The 15,638-nt window shown below is 37.7% G+C and overlaps 4 protein-coding genes and 1 long non-coding RNA gene across 6 annotated transcripts; 3 read left to right on the top strand and 2 right to left on the bottom strand.

The window, feature by feature from the left end:
• Positions 1–4,079: 4,079 nt before the first annotated feature.
• On the top strand, positions 4,080–4,663 carry LOC108124369 (male-specific sperm protein Mst84Dc-like). The gene is made up of 2 exons (XM_017239983.3): positions 4,080–4,237; positions 4,303–4,663. The coding sequence occupies exon 2, from the start codon at positions 4,319–4,321 to the stop codon at positions 4,478–4,480; it is 162 nt and encodes a 53-aa protein (XP_017095472.2). The 5' UTR covers positions 4,080–4,237; positions 4,303–4,318; the 3' UTR covers positions 4,481–4,663.
• LOC108124274 (uncharacterized) lies at positions 4,289–7,006 on the bottom strand. The gene has a single exon (XM_017239882.3). The coding sequence runs from the start codon at positions 6,487–6,489 to the stop codon at positions 5,089–5,091; it is 1,401 nt and encodes a 466-aa protein (XP_017095371.2). The 5' UTR covers positions 6,490–7,006; the 3' UTR covers positions 4,289–5,088.
• A 125-nt stretch (positions 7,007–7,131) lies between these two features.
• LOC108124326 (uncharacterized) lies at positions 7,132–7,725 on the bottom strand. The gene is made up of 2 exons (XM_017239941.3): positions 7,587–7,725; positions 7,132–7,481 (listed from the first exon to the last, which is right to left on the bottom strand). The coding sequence occupies exon 2, from the start codon at positions 7,468–7,470 to the stop codon at positions 7,312–7,314; it is 159 nt and encodes a 52-aa protein (XP_017095430.1). The 5' UTR covers positions 7,471–7,481; positions 7,587–7,725; the 3' UTR covers positions 7,132–7,311.
• Positions 7,726–7,806: 81 nt separating this feature from the next.
• LOC108124327 (uncharacterized) lies at positions 7,807–8,532 on the top strand. Of its 2 annotated transcripts, none has more exons than XR_001773235.3 (4): positions 7,807–7,958; positions 8,006–8,191; positions 8,248–8,319; positions 8,385–8,532. It is a non-coding gene; the product is annotated as an uncharacterized lncRNA (long non-coding RNA). The 2 variants fall into 2 exon arrangements; XR_011442003.1 differs by having other exon boundaries at positions 7,826–7,958; positions 8,013–8,191.
• A 2,120-nt stretch (positions 8,533–10,652) lies between these two features.
• LOC108124347 (uncharacterized) lies at positions 10,653–12,022 on the top strand. Its single transcript, XM_017239960.3, has 4 exons — positions 10,653–10,813; positions 10,906–11,541; positions 11,593–11,658; positions 11,717–12,022. The coding sequence occupies exons 1-4, from the start codon at positions 10,750–10,752 to the stop codon at positions 11,746–11,748; spliced, it is 798 nt and encodes a 265-aa protein (XP_017095449.2). The 5' UTR covers positions 10,653–10,749; the 3' UTR covers positions 11,749–12,022.
• The last annotated feature ends 3,616 nt before the right edge of the window (positions 12,023–15,638 follow it).

The raw sequence follows: 15,638 nt of genomic DNA, 5'->3' as shown, positions 1-15,638 counted from the left end.
CAGCTCCCCCCCTCCTATATCGCGGTTTTGGTTCGCCATCTGCCCAGAAAAATAAACTATCTTTTGAACCTGAAGTTATAGATAGATAATGATCCTCCTCTATTTTATCAATAAGGTCAATAAAATATTGTGAGCCTGGACGAAGTTCTTCTGAAATGTTGATTAGTTCCTGGTCGTTTCTCGAAGTAGCCAAATGTCCACCCAATTCTTGGCATTTGTGGAAGGCGTCTATCCAAGTTCTCTGCTCGTTGTTTTCAATGTAGTAGTACTTGTGGCCAATTTTTTTAAAATTTTTTTCTATCTTCTGCTTTTGTTCCTGAGTGACTTCCTCGTGCTTCTCGCAAACGAATAACTTTTTTTGGTAACAATACGCATCAACCATGTGACCCAAACGGTTGATGACGGCGCACCCCTTAATTTCCTGATTCTCCTCCAGATGTGGGTGTCTGAAATTTGGCGCTAAGCCTGTGGTTGCAGATAGAAAACCTTTACGGTCCTCTATTTGATCGCTTATGTCAATATAGTATTCCGAGTAGTACATTAGTTCTTTGCTGATGTCGTTGAGTTCCTGCTGACTTTGGATACTCGCTAGATGGCCGCCCAAGCGGCTGCATTGATACAGAGCTCCAAGCCAAATTTGTTCGCTGTCGTTTTCAATATAATAGCACTTGGAGCCAATGGCCTTATATTTACCACCACATACACGTGGCTGATTAAAAAAAAGTTTCTTAAATTAAATTCTTGAATTTAATTTCAATAGTAAAATCCACCTACCCCATTTGTCCATAGGTATGTCCTCAGAGATGTTGTCAGGGCAACACCAATAAGCATTAAAACTTCAAATCCCATTTTAGGTAACTTGACATCGCGCCTCAAAAACATGACTGAATGGAGGCTGATTTTCACGTAACCCATGGAAGCTTTTTTTCAAGTATTTTCCTATCACTAGCTGATTAGATTTTCGACCTTGGTGAAAAGCTTCAACATTGTCCTAGGTTTTTGGGAATCTGCGACTTATTTTGGAAGTATGTTTGACAATAAGTGGGGCAAGCGATGTCGAGAATATGGAATTCTTATATGGGACCAAATCTCGTGAGTAGCAACGTTCTGGTTGACCCAAGTGATCCGGCAATAAAAAAACAATAAAATCAAGAGATTAGAAATTCATTTGTTTCTATTAAAAATTCTCAATTTGTTATGATTATTCCCACGCGTTGCTCTAATTTGTAAATTTTTTATTTGACAAAAATTGCCTTGTATTCAGATTATTTTAATGATATAATTTTCACATTGCCTTTAATGGGACATAGAAATTACTTGGATGTCGCAGTGTTAAAGGAACGGCACTGAAAAGTCGTAGACTTTGGCTTTGGTTTATTGGCAGGGTGACAGACCAACACTGTCAGGAGCATAAATCCTAGTTGGAAACTTGGCACCAGGCACTCCTGAACCAGGACTCGTTTCCCGGCAATCATTCATTGCTTCAATCAAGGTGGCAGCCATGCAACCTCAACCGTTTCGCTTCAACTGCACTCTAGCATTTCAATTTAAATTAAAACTTTGCTGGAACTTTAAACACAGTTTACGCAGATCTCCTTCCGCCTTCAATTCTACTTGAATGTTTTTTTTTCCTATTTTTTATCCTCGTATGCAATTGCAATTGCCATGAGGTTACCGGCATGTACCGGCACTTAGCAGAGTTCCAGAACTCGGCTACAAAAAAAAAAAAAACTCTAAAAATCTAACGCTTGGTTGGCCACCGAAGAAGGCGTAAGTAAGTGAGTAAGTAAGTTGTAACTCGGTTGAACTTCTCCCATCCTGCCATCTCACTCCACATGTACATTTGTTTTTTCAGTTAATACCCGATAAACTTTATGCTATTCCCTGATATACATTTAAAACAATTTATTCTGACCAAACGAGCAATCCTCTGGCAATCCAGAGCTTGCACTCAATTTATCTGTTCATTCGCTGGCTTTGATTTCATCAACGGAAAAGTGGAAAAGCGGAAAACCGGAAAAGCACACGGCGGAAAAAGGTCAAATTCCAGACACGTTCCACGTCTATCTGAGACTAAACCGCAATACGAAATGTACATCTAAATTGCCAAATCGACTAGTTTTTCGGTTTAACTCAGTCAGGGGTCATTCCTCTGGCATTCCAGCGGTGCTTCTCCACGGAATCTGGTTTTTCATATTCAATTAGTCTTTCCCATATGATTGTCTGAAAGCTATTTAAACAATGGTTAAAAAAAAAGATTTTCTTTGTAAGGTCAGCTGGGCAATAAATTTTTTGAATTTAATTTTTAAAATATTCAAAGAATTATACCAAGAATAAAACATACAAAAATTATATCCTAATTATTCATTTTAAGCTCTGTAAAATGTATGCTTCTATGAACTATTGTACCCTTTGTAAGTGTATAAAATCCTGGCTAGAATTGTGTCAGGATTGTCTTCTGTCCAATAAGTGTCAGTTACAATCAATTTGCGAAAGTTTTAAGTCTGGCTTACCGTGTTTCCACTGTCTAGGTAGAACTTATTTCATGAGTTGTGTATATTTTCGGGGCTGTGACCTTTTTTTTGGAACTTTACTGGCAAACACACTGCGTATACGCAATTTTTATACCATTACGTTTTAAAGACGTCTCATATCTCTTTCTATGCTGATTGACAGATAAAATTAAATTTAGAATAAGCTAAGAAATACAAGCAAAAAGCCAAAGACAAACTCTTGGAATATTTTGCGGATCAAAACTGAGGCATTTCGCCTTTGTTTTATGTATGGCCCAGAAAATCCCCAGGCAATATGATTGATTGATGATTAGCCAAGCCAAGACCGCTTCAACGCAGCTTGCTCCAGTTTTAAACTGGCAGAGCTGTGGGAATCTGGGGAAAACTCAAATAGAAAACTCATAGAAAGTCAGCGGTCTGGCTATCCTTGTGCCAGGCATTATGGCGAATCAATCATTTTCATCTTCAACTGCACATTGTGCTCAACATTTCTCAGTTCGTGTTGTTCTGCCTTGGCAAATCAATCTTCGCTCTGTGCCACTACGAAATTTCAATCAACAGTCTGATAATGCATATTGTTGACAAATCGTTAACCATTAAAAAGTCGGAATTCGAAATACGTTTCATCTTCTAGTAAAAAAAACCTTTCGTGGTCTAGCTTTTAAAATGTGTCGGCTCTAAGTTAATTTTCTTCACTGAGCAACTCATTTTTTTCCCTATTATCACTCGCGAGTATAAATTTCTCGTCAGTTCATATTTCTTATATGTACCTCCCTGAGGGAGGGAAAACCTCAGAGTCAAAAGGCTTTCAATTGCTAATTAATTCATATGACGCGGTGTCAAAAAGTTGATGTTGCCAGTAATTAAAAGTGTGTGTCTGAGCCCTGTTGTTGTGACTTGGCGTCAACCCACAGAATCTAATTTGCACATTTTAGCACTTAATTCCGAGGAGCTGGGACCTTGTGTCATACATATGTGGCGTATACGTAATGTCAGCGAAAAACCACACAAAATGGCGGCTAATATCATTTAATTTATTCAGTTGTCTCCTGAAAAGGCATTAATTTCGTCACCGACTTTTTAACTTAACCCCTGAGTCTCATGGTGGTTTCCAACTTAATTATTGGCTTGGTACTTTTAAGATTATTTTAAGATAACCAAAAGATTGGTGCCAAAGAAACGACACCAATCCTACAAAAAAAGAAAATTTTTTATTAAATTTGGCTAAAGTGACTTTAATATGTTTAAATACCATCACCACTTTCGCGGCACCAGCAGACATTCTATGCTTTTATATGCTTACCAAGTGATAACATAACGTGTAATCAACACATCCTAGTTTATGAACCGCATCATGTAATTTTGCACAGGACATAAAACAAGTCCAGGCCAACACCAGCACCGAAACCAAAACCGGAACCACAAAGGTAAAACATGTAAAAGGGCTTAAATGGGTTGCCGTGTCTGATGCCGGTGATATGAAAAGTTATGTTCCTGGCACAGTATGCTGAATCTAGCCAAGCATACGGCCGGTAAGCAGCATGAACAAAATATGAAAATCAACAAAATGTAGTAGGCCATGGAATAGTGTTTTCTTCCTATACCTGGGAGCCAGAACAAAATAATTTCAGTTTAACATCGATATTCATACCATTCGGGGCTGTTGGACAAGTCGAATTTTCTTTCGATACAAAATTTTCCTATTTTCGTGTTGAGCGATTTAAGTATGTAAATATTCAAAAAATAAATAATCAAATTAATAAAAAATTCATAAATTTTGTAATTCTAGTCTAGACCAGTTCAAAATGTGCTGTAGTTATCCTTGCTGTCCCTATGCTGCCCTGTGCCCTTGCGGTGGCTTGGGACCCAGTGGATTCTACGACCCCTGCTTTGGATCCTTCCTTGGTCCGTGTAATACCTGGTGCGGTCCAAGTGGTCCAGGGTTCTGGGGAGGACGGTGCTGTTAAGCTGCAGGATCCTCCTCTTCAAGGGCCGTCGCTTAACTGGTCTTGTTCTAGACGCCTCCAGAAGAAAATAAGGAAAACTACTTATAATGTTGTGCCATCTCATTCGACAGACCCGATTCCGTGACTAAAGAGTATATTGTTTATAATGAACTCTCCTCTCTACATTAAAATTCGTATTTATTAAACATATTTTTTTATATTTTTGTGCTGTTGGTAGACGGGGAATGGGATATTATCGTCAAGTGTATATAGCCTAAATTAAGAAATCCTAAAAAAAAATAAATAAGAAATATAAATCTTAATCTTCAACCTTGTTGTATGGAGGTATTTTTTCCCTTGCGAAATTTAGAGTGTATTGGTGAGAGAATCTAACATCTGGATTAAGAAATCGCAGAGTGCACTGCGTATGAAATTATTTAGGACCTAAAAAAATGTTATAGGTAGCAAAAGCGAAAGAAAATTTACAAAAAGAAAAGGAACAAGTCGGGAAACTACTTTTCATTTTTATTTAATAATTTTCAGTAAATAATTCACTGTGAGACGGGCTCGCTACAAGTATAAATGAATAAATGCTGACTGATATTAAAAGCTAGGAGTCGGAATAATTCTTATTCAACATTGAGCTCCTTTTTCATTAAAATAGGAGCTTCCTCTAGACGGCCTTTTATGATTTGAATGTTGTCGAGTTGAAAGCTAGAGTTTCCTTTCCAATCCACACGAGAGTCCTCTAAATATATGGAAATTGTTTCACGATTGGTTTCCGTAATCTTCTTCGAAGAACGATTTAGTAAAGAAATAAAATCGGAAGTAATATTCGGGCAAGAATATACCACATTCAAGACCCGTAGGCGTGGGCATCCAAGCAGCAGTTCCAACAAGTGCTTATTAGTAATGGCTGGCATACCCACATGTAGGTATTCAATAGATTTTAGCTTCATGAAGCATTTGACACTGAAATCGTCGTCTTTGCTGCCTAGCCAGAGTTCTCTGAGGGAGGTAATATCACAGATATGCTCTATCTGCTCCTTAAACAGATGCGTTCCAAACAGAATAAGACTCTCTAGAGGAGTGCCTGTCCTACGTACAAGTCCCTCGATGAAACCCGGTCTTTGAAGACGCGCAAAGGGAATTATTATGTGCTTCAGGCGGGGCAGCTCACAAACCCTTTCGAATGCTACATAATCGGGAAGTTCGTGATCGGGAAAGTCTAGCGTTTCCAAGTTCCGGCAGTTCGTGACAATCGCGGAGAAGGTTTCGTTGCTTAGGTTTTTGGTCACTATTCCAATTTTAAGAAAGTTCAGATTTTTCATCTTCAAGCAACAATCGGTAAGGTATTTGGCCTCGAATTCGGAAATGCCATCTATCTCTAGATGCTGTAGTTTCTCCAGCACGTGGAGTCCTTTCCCATTGTACCCGGGAGCTTCCAAGACTAGCTTTCTCAGGCTCGGTAGATTTTCTGATAGATTGAAGAAGAACTTCTCATAGACATCATTGCTACTAAACCTTACCAAGGCATGAAGAGTGTTTATATTCTTCAATTGGTTCAAGTCCGGCCATCGGGGTCGCCTGAAAGTCATCGTGAGGCGCCGCAGCACAGGGCAGTGCATTCTTAGTAACCACAACTGCTCCTCGGCTGTGGAGGAGGGATCCAGTGGTGACTCATAGCTGATCACATGCTCGTTGACTTGTTCCACTAGATATTCCAGATCAGAATCCGCGAGGGTGGTGGTGATGGATTTAGTGAGGTGTTTGTACTTCCGCTGGGCGTAGTTCCTGTACTTGCGTTCTATTTCCCGATTGGAACGCGCCAAATTCAACTGATCTTTTACGCTTAGAAGTGAAAATATTCTTTCTAAGCAATCGTTGTTCAGGATTAAAATATTGGACGAGGCTTTGGATGAAACTCTCTGGGAGCTTGAAGCATGCCCAGCTGAATCTTCCGCATTATTTTCACTGATTTTGCACTTTTTTGCACTCGAGGAAGAGCTTTTTATAGGCGATTCGCTCATACTTATTCCGCTCGCTTGGACTCGACAGCTAGAGACTCGAAAACCGACTGACTTGGCTATGGCGAGACGGCATTATGATCTCATTCTGTATACTTTGTGCAATAAAAGTGGGTACTTCCCCGATTACTTGTATATTGCCGAGTGGACATCAACATCGTAGATTACTGGAGCTAAAATAGCTTTATAAATCAGTGATGACAAATATGTGAGGTTGTGGGCTTTTTACAGAGTGTGACTTTTTCACTTTCGTTATCTTTATATAGGTACATACATTCGGTTATAAATCGGTCAGGAGATATCAGCTGTGCTTAAGAGAAAGATAGTATAACTCTTAAAGCACTCTTAAGCCAGTACTAGTTCTCTTTATACAATAAAAAAGTTACATGGGCTTTACCTTAGTTGTTTTTTAGTTTTATTTTTATAAATAAATTAAAATACAAAAATTTTGAATTATAAACTAGTTTAGGAATTAAAATTATTCGCCTCGCTTCTATTACTTATTTAGTTGAAGAGTCTAAAAGCAATTAAATCTGAAATAATAATTCCTTTAATATAAAAGAATCTAGAATTCTGTCCATATTTTAGTCCACGAGTCTGTACCTTTATCAAAGCCATTTACCCCTCCCAAGTTAAAAACAAATATTTTAATAGAAACAATTTAATAAAAATTCAAATCTTCGACTGTAACATAATTTTAAAGTCTGTCTCCATCCCAGCAGGCTTCCAGGCTTGTTAGCAGGCTCCATCCTAGCAGGCTCGTTCTATTTCAGACCAATTTTGTATTCTTGAGCGTAATCGAAAGCAGTCCTGGAACATGGGTTATTAGCAGCAGCGACCTCCCCAGTAGCCGGGTCCACTAACCCCACACCAGGAGTTGAATGGACCGTTGTAGGCTCCAAAGCATGGATCGTAGAATCCACTGGGTCCACTTCCACCGCAGGGGCACAGGGCGGCGCAGGGATAGCAAGGAAAGCTGCACATATTGCCAAGTCCTGAAAAGAATAAATAATTTGGTTAATCCGAAAAAACAATTTTTTTTAAAATTTTATAATTTAAATAAAAATTTGGATGAAAATTCTCAAAAAAAAAAAACTTACAAGAAATTTAAAGAATAAATTTGGAATTTATTTTATGTACAGTCCGAAGAGTTTGAACTTCTATTTGAGAATGAGACTTACATCATTCGGTCTCTGGCTCGACACATTTTTTGAAGGCTACAAGGCCTACTTGTTTTAACTAAAAATTTTAGCACTTTGAAGAAAATCGTAATCTTGAAAATAAAGGTACCAATTTTTTAAATCGTAGGAGGCTTTGGTTTATTTTCAATTTGAGGCATTGGATGTAGAGCCGACATATCATCAGTCAGCTAGAGGCTCCCGTCCGGTCAACACCTTTTGAGCTACAAAAAAAATTATATAACGAAATTCAAAATTGATTTTGTAAATCCTAATTTCAATAATGGCTAATAAGTAAGAATTTTGTAATTCAAATTTAATATTTACTAAGTGTATTTTAGTTTATAGACGGACACACAAATGGAAGATAAAAAAGAAAGCTTGCTTGCACTCTGCGGACGTAAAGGCAATTTAAAAAAATAATTGCATAAACGTATACATACTTCTTGTACACTAAAAATACACAGATGATATGCCTTAATATACATGTTAAATGATAAATACATGTTAAATGTTTTAATGAATTGGTAAGTACATTATTTGTTTTCTATAATTCTTAACTAACATAAAAATACTTTCTTAGAATTAGCCAGGTATTGGAATTAGGGTAAAGCACCGAGATGCTTGCATATTGTTAACGAGTACACCTATTTTGGTAAGTATTTAAAAATACATTACCTGGAATCTACACATCTAACATCGTTTTTTTATTTTACGCAGGCGATGTCAGCAAGAATGCATCCCAACCATTAACATGTTCATTGTATTGAAGTAATACTTTATTAGGGTTATACAATCATATATGTCATGTCTACGCCAGGTGTTTTTGAATAACTTGAAATTAAAGGGATATAAAAATTACAAAGAATACTTTTATTGGGTGTTGGAAGATGGGGAATAAGGTTCTTGGTACCTCTGCAGCCCAGAGTATAGGTTTTTCTTGAACTTTATGGATGTAGATGGTTCTTTTTACAATTGTGATTGGCCGAATTACTTGACAGATCCTATGAATAGGATCTTAATAAATAAGTGAACAAATTGTCTGTTTCATAAAGCAATGGAGTTATGGTTTCAGTAAAAAAAAGTAAAAAGCATAGTAGGCCTGGGTTATAATTAAAATATTTATTGTATGATATGATTCCAAACTATTTCAGTCTGCTTCTGTTAGTCAAACAGAAAACTCAAAATTCAAAACAAAAAATGTTTTAATAAATACAACTTATTCGTGTCTAACAAACCCCTTCATCTTTTTCCTAATTGTCGCCTGTTTCTGTGGAGGATTTCAAGTCGTTCAGGATGTGTTTCCCGTGTTGCAATCCTTGTTGCAGTCCCTGCTGCTCACCTTGCTGCTCTCCCTGCTGCAGTCCTTGCTGCAGTCCTTGCTGCACTCCTTGCTGCTCTCCTTGCTGCACACCCTGCTGCTGCTATCCATGCTGTGGTTCCTGTGTATCCTGCTGTGGCCGCTACTGTTAAATAGACCTACAACAAGCTATATCCTCCAGAAAGAAGTTTAGGTGTCAATTGCTAATCAAATTTATTAAAAAAGTAGACTTACAATAGTTTAAAATGTAATAAAAAGTTCACCAAATACATAAGAGCTTTTTAATTTCTTATCAATTCAATTTTGCTTTGGTGCTTAGCCAGCATTCAGCCTGGCCTGGCTCAATCCTTCGGCCAATCCTTTTTGCTTCCTGTATGTAACTTGCATTCAAAGTACTGCGGTCCCTGCTTAGGACTTGTTTGCTCTGGGTGTCTTGGCTTCTGTCTAATGGTGCATGGCCAATTCCTTCCCCTCTGACCTATTTCTCAGTCTCCATTGAGAGTCTGCATTTTTCCAATTCAACAGTTAATAAATCCCAAGGATGCATATCTGTGCAGAGTGCAGACCAAATTGAAGTTGTCTCGACCACTTCTAACCCTTTCCAGTTTAACCCATTTGTTGCGGATTGGAATGACTTTCAAAGCTTTTAAAATCATAAAAAATGCAATTAGATATAACGTGTAACAGTAAGTCCATTATTAGCTTAAATATATTAATATTAAAATATCCTACACAAAAGTTTCATCGCATTGACCCTATTGGGTTAATTTATGGTCAATTTTTTTGCAAAAAGATAAAAAAAAAACTGAAGTATTGAGCTAGCCAAATTTTAAGAAGTTGAATGTGTACTTTTTTTGCATAATCAGCAATTTATTTCAAAGAAAAATACAGGCACTCAAATATTGCGTATACGCCCAGTTAGATGTGGAATATATAAATATTTAAAATATTGCAGTTGCAATATTTTCTATTCTATGGACTCTAAAAACTCTGTTTATCGAAATGACCACAAACCAAGAGACAATTAATCTCAATTATTATCATTGAATTATGTATGCAGGTCGGGTGAAAAGCTTTTCGTCCATTCTTTTTTTTTTGGGTCTCGAGAATTAGGACTCTGCTTTGATGGGGTCTGTTTAGAATGTCCAAGGATTGTCAGCAAATCAGGTGCAAAACGTGATGTGCTTTCGACAAAGTGCACATAAAATAAAGAATACACAACAACGATGGCCAACGATGGAAGGTGGAAGGTGGAAAAAAGTTTTAATGCGCTTAGGCGACGGGCGATACACGGACGCTGAATGGCAAAATTGTATATAAAATGCTACATAAAGTGGTATATAAAGTAAAGAAAATCAAAACCAAACCAAAGGCAAGTCAAAAGGACAGTCCAGCACTTAAAATCAACCAGTCACCTTGTTTTTGTTTTTATTTCTCTGTCCAAAAAGGACGAACCTATGCGTGAGTAATTTTTCTTAACGAGAAACGGCAAAGATGATGGCAATGGTTGGTTAAATAATGTCCAGGACCTTTAACAGTGGCTTAACAGTCAGGACCTGAGCTTTACCGAAAGCCATTTAAATGCCCATTTTAATGAAGCATAACCAAGGAGGCGGTTTCAAAATTAAAAGTTTTAAACAAGTAGCCTTTGACTTGGCTGGCACAAGTGGGTAACAAGTACTTTCATTTTATTTTCATTCAGTGCCACACTACTTCCAAATTCTGAACACAAATTTTAGTGCTTGTAAAAATATAAATTTTAAAATGGCTTTAAATAAAATTGAAGGTGTAACAAATATTTCAAAAAATCTTAATAATTGGCGTAATGGTAAGATAAAGGATTTCAAAAAGCTTAATACCTTATAGAGTTTTTTCTGAAAAATGTGACTAAAAAATAAAAAATGTTTATTTATCTGGCAGTCGTTGTGTTTGTGTGTCAGAAGTCACGAAATGCCCATGGCGTGTCGCCCAAAGTGGCCGAAGAAAAGGCTGCTATAAGCGATGCTGCTCCGGGGAAATCTATGACGAAGACTACATCGTTTTCCAAGAACTCACCAGTAAGATTGTTTTTCGAGACAGCTCCAAAGCCGACTCATGACAGGACCATCGAACTGAAGAAGGCTGCCGCCCAGCTAAGTCGCAGCAACGACACTCTCAGAGCCCATTACCAACAGAAGCGAAATACCTTGAAAATGGTAAAGGAGGAGGTGAAGCCGCAGACTAGTTCGAAGCTCACCGATCTGATGGCCCAGAATGTCTCAACCACGGAGACCAGCCAGCAGGCACCTAAGAAACTCGCCAGCAAGAGTGAGGATTTGAATGCGAGTCCTACCAGCTTTGTAGATTTTAAGCCGCAAAAGAGGAATTCAGGGTCTTGGCAGATCACAAAATCTCCCATTAAGGTCAAGAAATCAAAGTCTGAGAAGAAGATGCGTCAAGAGTGTCCAAAGAGACCAGTGGAAGGTGATAATATTATATCCACTTTAAGATCACCTCAACCAAATAATCGGGAAAGCAGAAATTTAAATTCTAAAAGCCTGAACAACTTGCATATGGGTACGAAAAGGTTTTAAAAATGTATATTGTTTTGTACAACCTTGTTTTAAGGTGAGGTTGGGCAGAACCAAAGGCGCCCAGAGAGTTTTACCAGTTCCAGTAATCCATGGAAATTCGGTAAAGATAATTTTATTGAATATATATCTTGAAGTTAACTAATAATCTTCATTTACAGGTTCTGTATCCATACCCCGTTTAAACATTTAGATTATGTATGGATTATTTTGAAATCTATTTTGGTATAATTTCGTTTTAAATTCGTAATGTGGAGACCCAAAATTCAAATCAGCATTGCCAGTGAGGTGCAGTGTTCAAAATTATATCGAAAGGATACAGTCCAAATGAAAAAAAGTCCTTGGATACTGATTGGATTTTTAAAAGATTTTTGCAATTTAATACAATTGATTTAAATTTGATTATTTTGGCGGACCAGTATGCCAATCAAGTATCAAATTTAAGAAAATAAAGTTATGGCACCGAATTTTAATGCTTTTTAATAAATAGTTTTTGTGGGGCTATATTTAAAGGCTAAGCTTGCATATCACATTTTGCAGAGAACTCATAAATTTCGATTTATTTCTTTGTAAAGACATTAATAATTTTAATTCGGCTGACTTTGCATTGTTTTAAAGGGAATAGTTAACCTCTTTATGGTAATTTTTATGACTTTAGCTTAAACCATAAAAAACTGTGCTGAAATCGATGCATTATGTAGTGCTCCTCTTCAATGTAACCACTTGGGATAGCAAAAACGCCTACATGTATCTAATTCAACCATCTCTTGTCTAGCATGGGGAAGAAAAATTAATTAAAACTTACCTCAATGAACTGACAGTCAATTAAAGTTTACGCAAGCGACGACAACAAGTCAACAGCACAGTATACGAAGATACGAAGGAGAGCCATGTGGTGGATGTCCTTCTCCTGTAGTGGGGAGGACAATGACGACCGAATGAAATGTTAAACGCGCCATTAAACGCGACCCACGAGACTTCTAGTATGAGAACTTTCGCAGAGATGGCTCGTTTATTGGCCAAAAACAAACAAGGGCCGAAACAGTGGAGAGCAAATGCCAAATGTGGCAGAACAAAACTCGGCAGACATCCCGACCGACTCTGCCGGGCAAAAACAAAGAGCCAACTCGGAGGCTGGCAAATAATATGAAATAAACTGAAGGAGGCACTCCACCGGTCCGCTGGTCCAGTCCTGTTTGTCTTGGACTTGAGGAGAGACCACCACAGGACGTGGAGCAGGACCTAGGAGCCGGCGCAACAGCCAGCAGTAGCAAAACAATTAACAATCTCCGTTTGTCGTAATTGACTCAAATGAGCGCAAACAATAAATAAAACAGTAACTGTGGCAGTAGCAACAGCCGGGGAACTGCCAGTAAAGCGACCAAAGCCGTTGACAAGTGGTCAGCAAAATTGTTTTATCTTGGCCACAGATGACAGGCAGACTAAATATGGCGAAAAATAATAGATCCTAAAAAGGCATTACACAACAAACTTAGAAACAAGCTGTATCAGGTACTTGTCACATTTTAGCATTGCCTTTTATTCGTTATTTTTCGTTGCCTATTTATAAGGTCTTAGGATAAAACTATTTTTTTTTTATAATCCTAAAATAAATAATTATTTTGCAAATTGATTAAAATCTGTTGTAATTTTAAAAACATATACCTTAGTCTTCTTAAATTCTTCATTATTGAGTTGTGTGATCTTGTCAAGTGGCCATTATCCAAGTCCACTTTCCCTTGGCTTTCATCGCAAAAGTAGGAGTCTATAGTTTGTTTTTGACTTACCCCATAAGCACTAGCAGTCCAGCACACATCCTTCCGCATCCTGTACACAATTGCTCGTAGCAAAATCAGGACTCTCGACCCAAACGGGATGCATTCTTTTTGCCCTTTCACATTTCTTGTCGCTTTTCTCCTGTTGGCGTTGGCATGTCCTTCTGTTTCGATTGTTTGTTCAACTTGTCAGCAGTCCAGCAGGGTCAGGATGTGCTGTGTCCTTTGAGCAACCCCTTGCCCTGAAAGTGGCCATCTTTCTCCAGACGCCCAAGGAGCAGCATGCAAACTTCCACACAACTGTATGTGACGCGAATATCCCGCTTTTTGGCCAGATGCTTGCACTTCAATATTGTATTTTTAATTATTCAAGCTTTCAAGTGGACCGACTCCGGCTGGCATTGTGTTTCCACTTTCCAGACAAGTCCAAAATGATACGAGTTTAATGTAGGGTCCTTGGCTTGGTCAGTTTTCGAGTGGACAATGACAAATGTCACAAACATGGGAGCATTTCAAGTGGAACAGACCAAGAGTGGTCTGTATAAACGAGTTGAAATAACTATTGTTTTAATCTCTATTGTTTTTTACTCCAGTCATAAGTAAATAATAAAGGTTTCCATACAAGTCATTTTTGAAAAAATTTAAAGAAATATTTATATATTTAAAAAAAAACTAGAAAGGTTATTTTAAAAGAAAAAACCCTCCTCCGCCCCCTGAAAAATTCATCAGTCACCGCGTTGTCAAAGTTCGCGGCAGAAATTGAGAAAATTTTAGCTGAAAGTCTGACGATGCCAGGACGTCGGGCCAACTCCACAAAGGGCGTGCAGTGTGATGGCTCTTACTACTTGGTGTCCTGGCTATGTCCTGAATGTGTCCCGCCGCCGCCTGCATAAGTGCCAGGGCGAAAGTGTGTTTGCCGCAAATAAATTTGATTTGCATGTGCAAATGAACGTGGAATTGAATTTTCTTATGCATGAAATGTGCGCATAATTGGTCTTTTGCCCCCTCAAAGGAGCAACTGCCAGTCATATCCTTTATGCAGCCATTCACGCCTAGCAAAGTGCTTTAGAACCTGTCACTTTGTAATTGCTTAGATATAAAATATGAATTAATCAATCTAACCAAAGGGAATAATTTTTTAAATATTTGGCCAACATTCCCTAACTTTTAGGTAAAGTAGTATCCAAGATCGAAAACCATTAGCGATGTCCTTCAGATAAAAAAATATTTAAAAGCATTTTGTGGTTTCAATGCCGTGGACTTCCACTTCCTTACTTGCATTTGGCCAATACCCGGACTTGGGCAGTCATTAGCATTTTTTGGCGGAACAAAAAGAAAAAAAAAGGTAACTTTGTAGATGCTGGCTACCTTAAGTGCCTTACCCCAAAGGTGTCGACCGGATTTTCTTTGCAAACATATTTTAGTGTCAGCTCACTGTTGGCCCACGAACTTCCGCCGGCGGGCTAATGTGATTTTTATTGGATCTATGTATAAACTTAAGTGTCAACTTCCGGACTTTCCAGCCACTTTTGGTGGTTGCTTTCAAATTTGCATATTTTTTTGTTGGCTTACAAAATTTAAACCAGGTTAAATTTTCCGTCGAAATAGTTAGATTTCCAGGCAAGCTTACATTGTGCTACTAACTGGCGTACTTTTTTCAGTTTCCCGTAAAAGTTTTCGACATTTTATCAAAGTTTAAAATAAATTCGCATACAATGTGTTTCATCTCGTTTCGGTGACAGACAGTTTCAATTTATTTCGACTTTTTTAATGCAAAAATTTAATTTATATATTTTGTATTTAAGGAAATTTAATAATTGGCTTTTTAAATAAAGAACCTGAGGCTTCGTTACTATTTTTTTTGTTTGTAAGCCAACATGTTTGGATAAAAGTGACGTGCCACATGCGTCCTTTGGCAACCTGATGGTTTCGTTGTACAAATACCAACGCGTACAAAAAGTCAGGAATTTTTTTAGTTCTTTTGAAGCTTGTTTTGAACGGGTTTGGTCTCTGGTAACTTTTGTCATTTTTAGCACTCTAAAAGCTAAATTAATTACGCTAATTGAAGAGAAAAAACACGAAGATAAAATTAGTCTAAAAGCGAAGGAATACGGTTTCAATAGTCACAGACTTTGATTCATATCCTGTAGTGAGTTTTCACTGAATAAAAAATGTCATAATCCAACCTGGCTTTAACCAAAAAAGATGCAAAAGGGGGTATACATTTTAAGATCGTTTATGGATAAACTTGAGCAAAGGATTGAGGCTATTTATAAAACTAAAAAGAATTCTTTTGACCCTATTCCAT

Source organism: Drosophila bipectinata, chromosome 2L, assembly GCF_030179905.1.
Source record: "Drosophila bipectinata strain 14024-0381.07 chromosome 2L, DbipHiC1v2, whole genome shotgun sequence".
NCBI lineage: Eukaryota > Metazoa > Arthropoda > Insecta > Diptera > Drosophilidae > Drosophila > Drosophila bipectinata.
Note: the sequence above shows the minus strand (reverse complement) of the source record. Positions and strands in the feature narration are given on the sequence as shown.

Excerpts from the sequence above, each read along its gene's own strand:
- LOC108124369 (XM_017239983.3), top strand. The coding sequence starts at position 4,319 with ATGTGCTGTAGTTATCCTTGCTGTCCCTATGCTGCCCTGTGCCCTTGC.
- LOC108124274 (XM_017239882.3), bottom strand. The coding sequence starts at position 6,489 with ATGAGCGAATCGCCTATAAAAAGCTCTTCCTCGAGTGCAAAAAAGTGC.
- LOC108124326 (XM_017239941.3), bottom strand. The coding sequence starts at position 7,470 with ATGTGCAGCTTTCCTTGCTATCCCTGCGCCGCCCTGTGCCCCTGCGGT.
- LOC108124347 (XM_017239960.3), top strand. The coding sequence starts at position 10,750 with ATGGCTTTAAATAAAATTGAAGGTGTAACAAATATTTCAAAAAATCTT. Across the intron at positions 11,542-11,592 it reads CCTGAACAACTTGCATATGG|GTGAGGTTGGGCAGAACCAA; the intron begins GTACGAAAAGGT and ends CCTTGTTTTAAG. Across the intron at positions 11,659-11,716 it reads CAGTAATCCATGGAAATTCG|GTTCTGTATCCATACCCCGT; the intron begins GTAAAGATAATT and ends CTTCATTTACAG.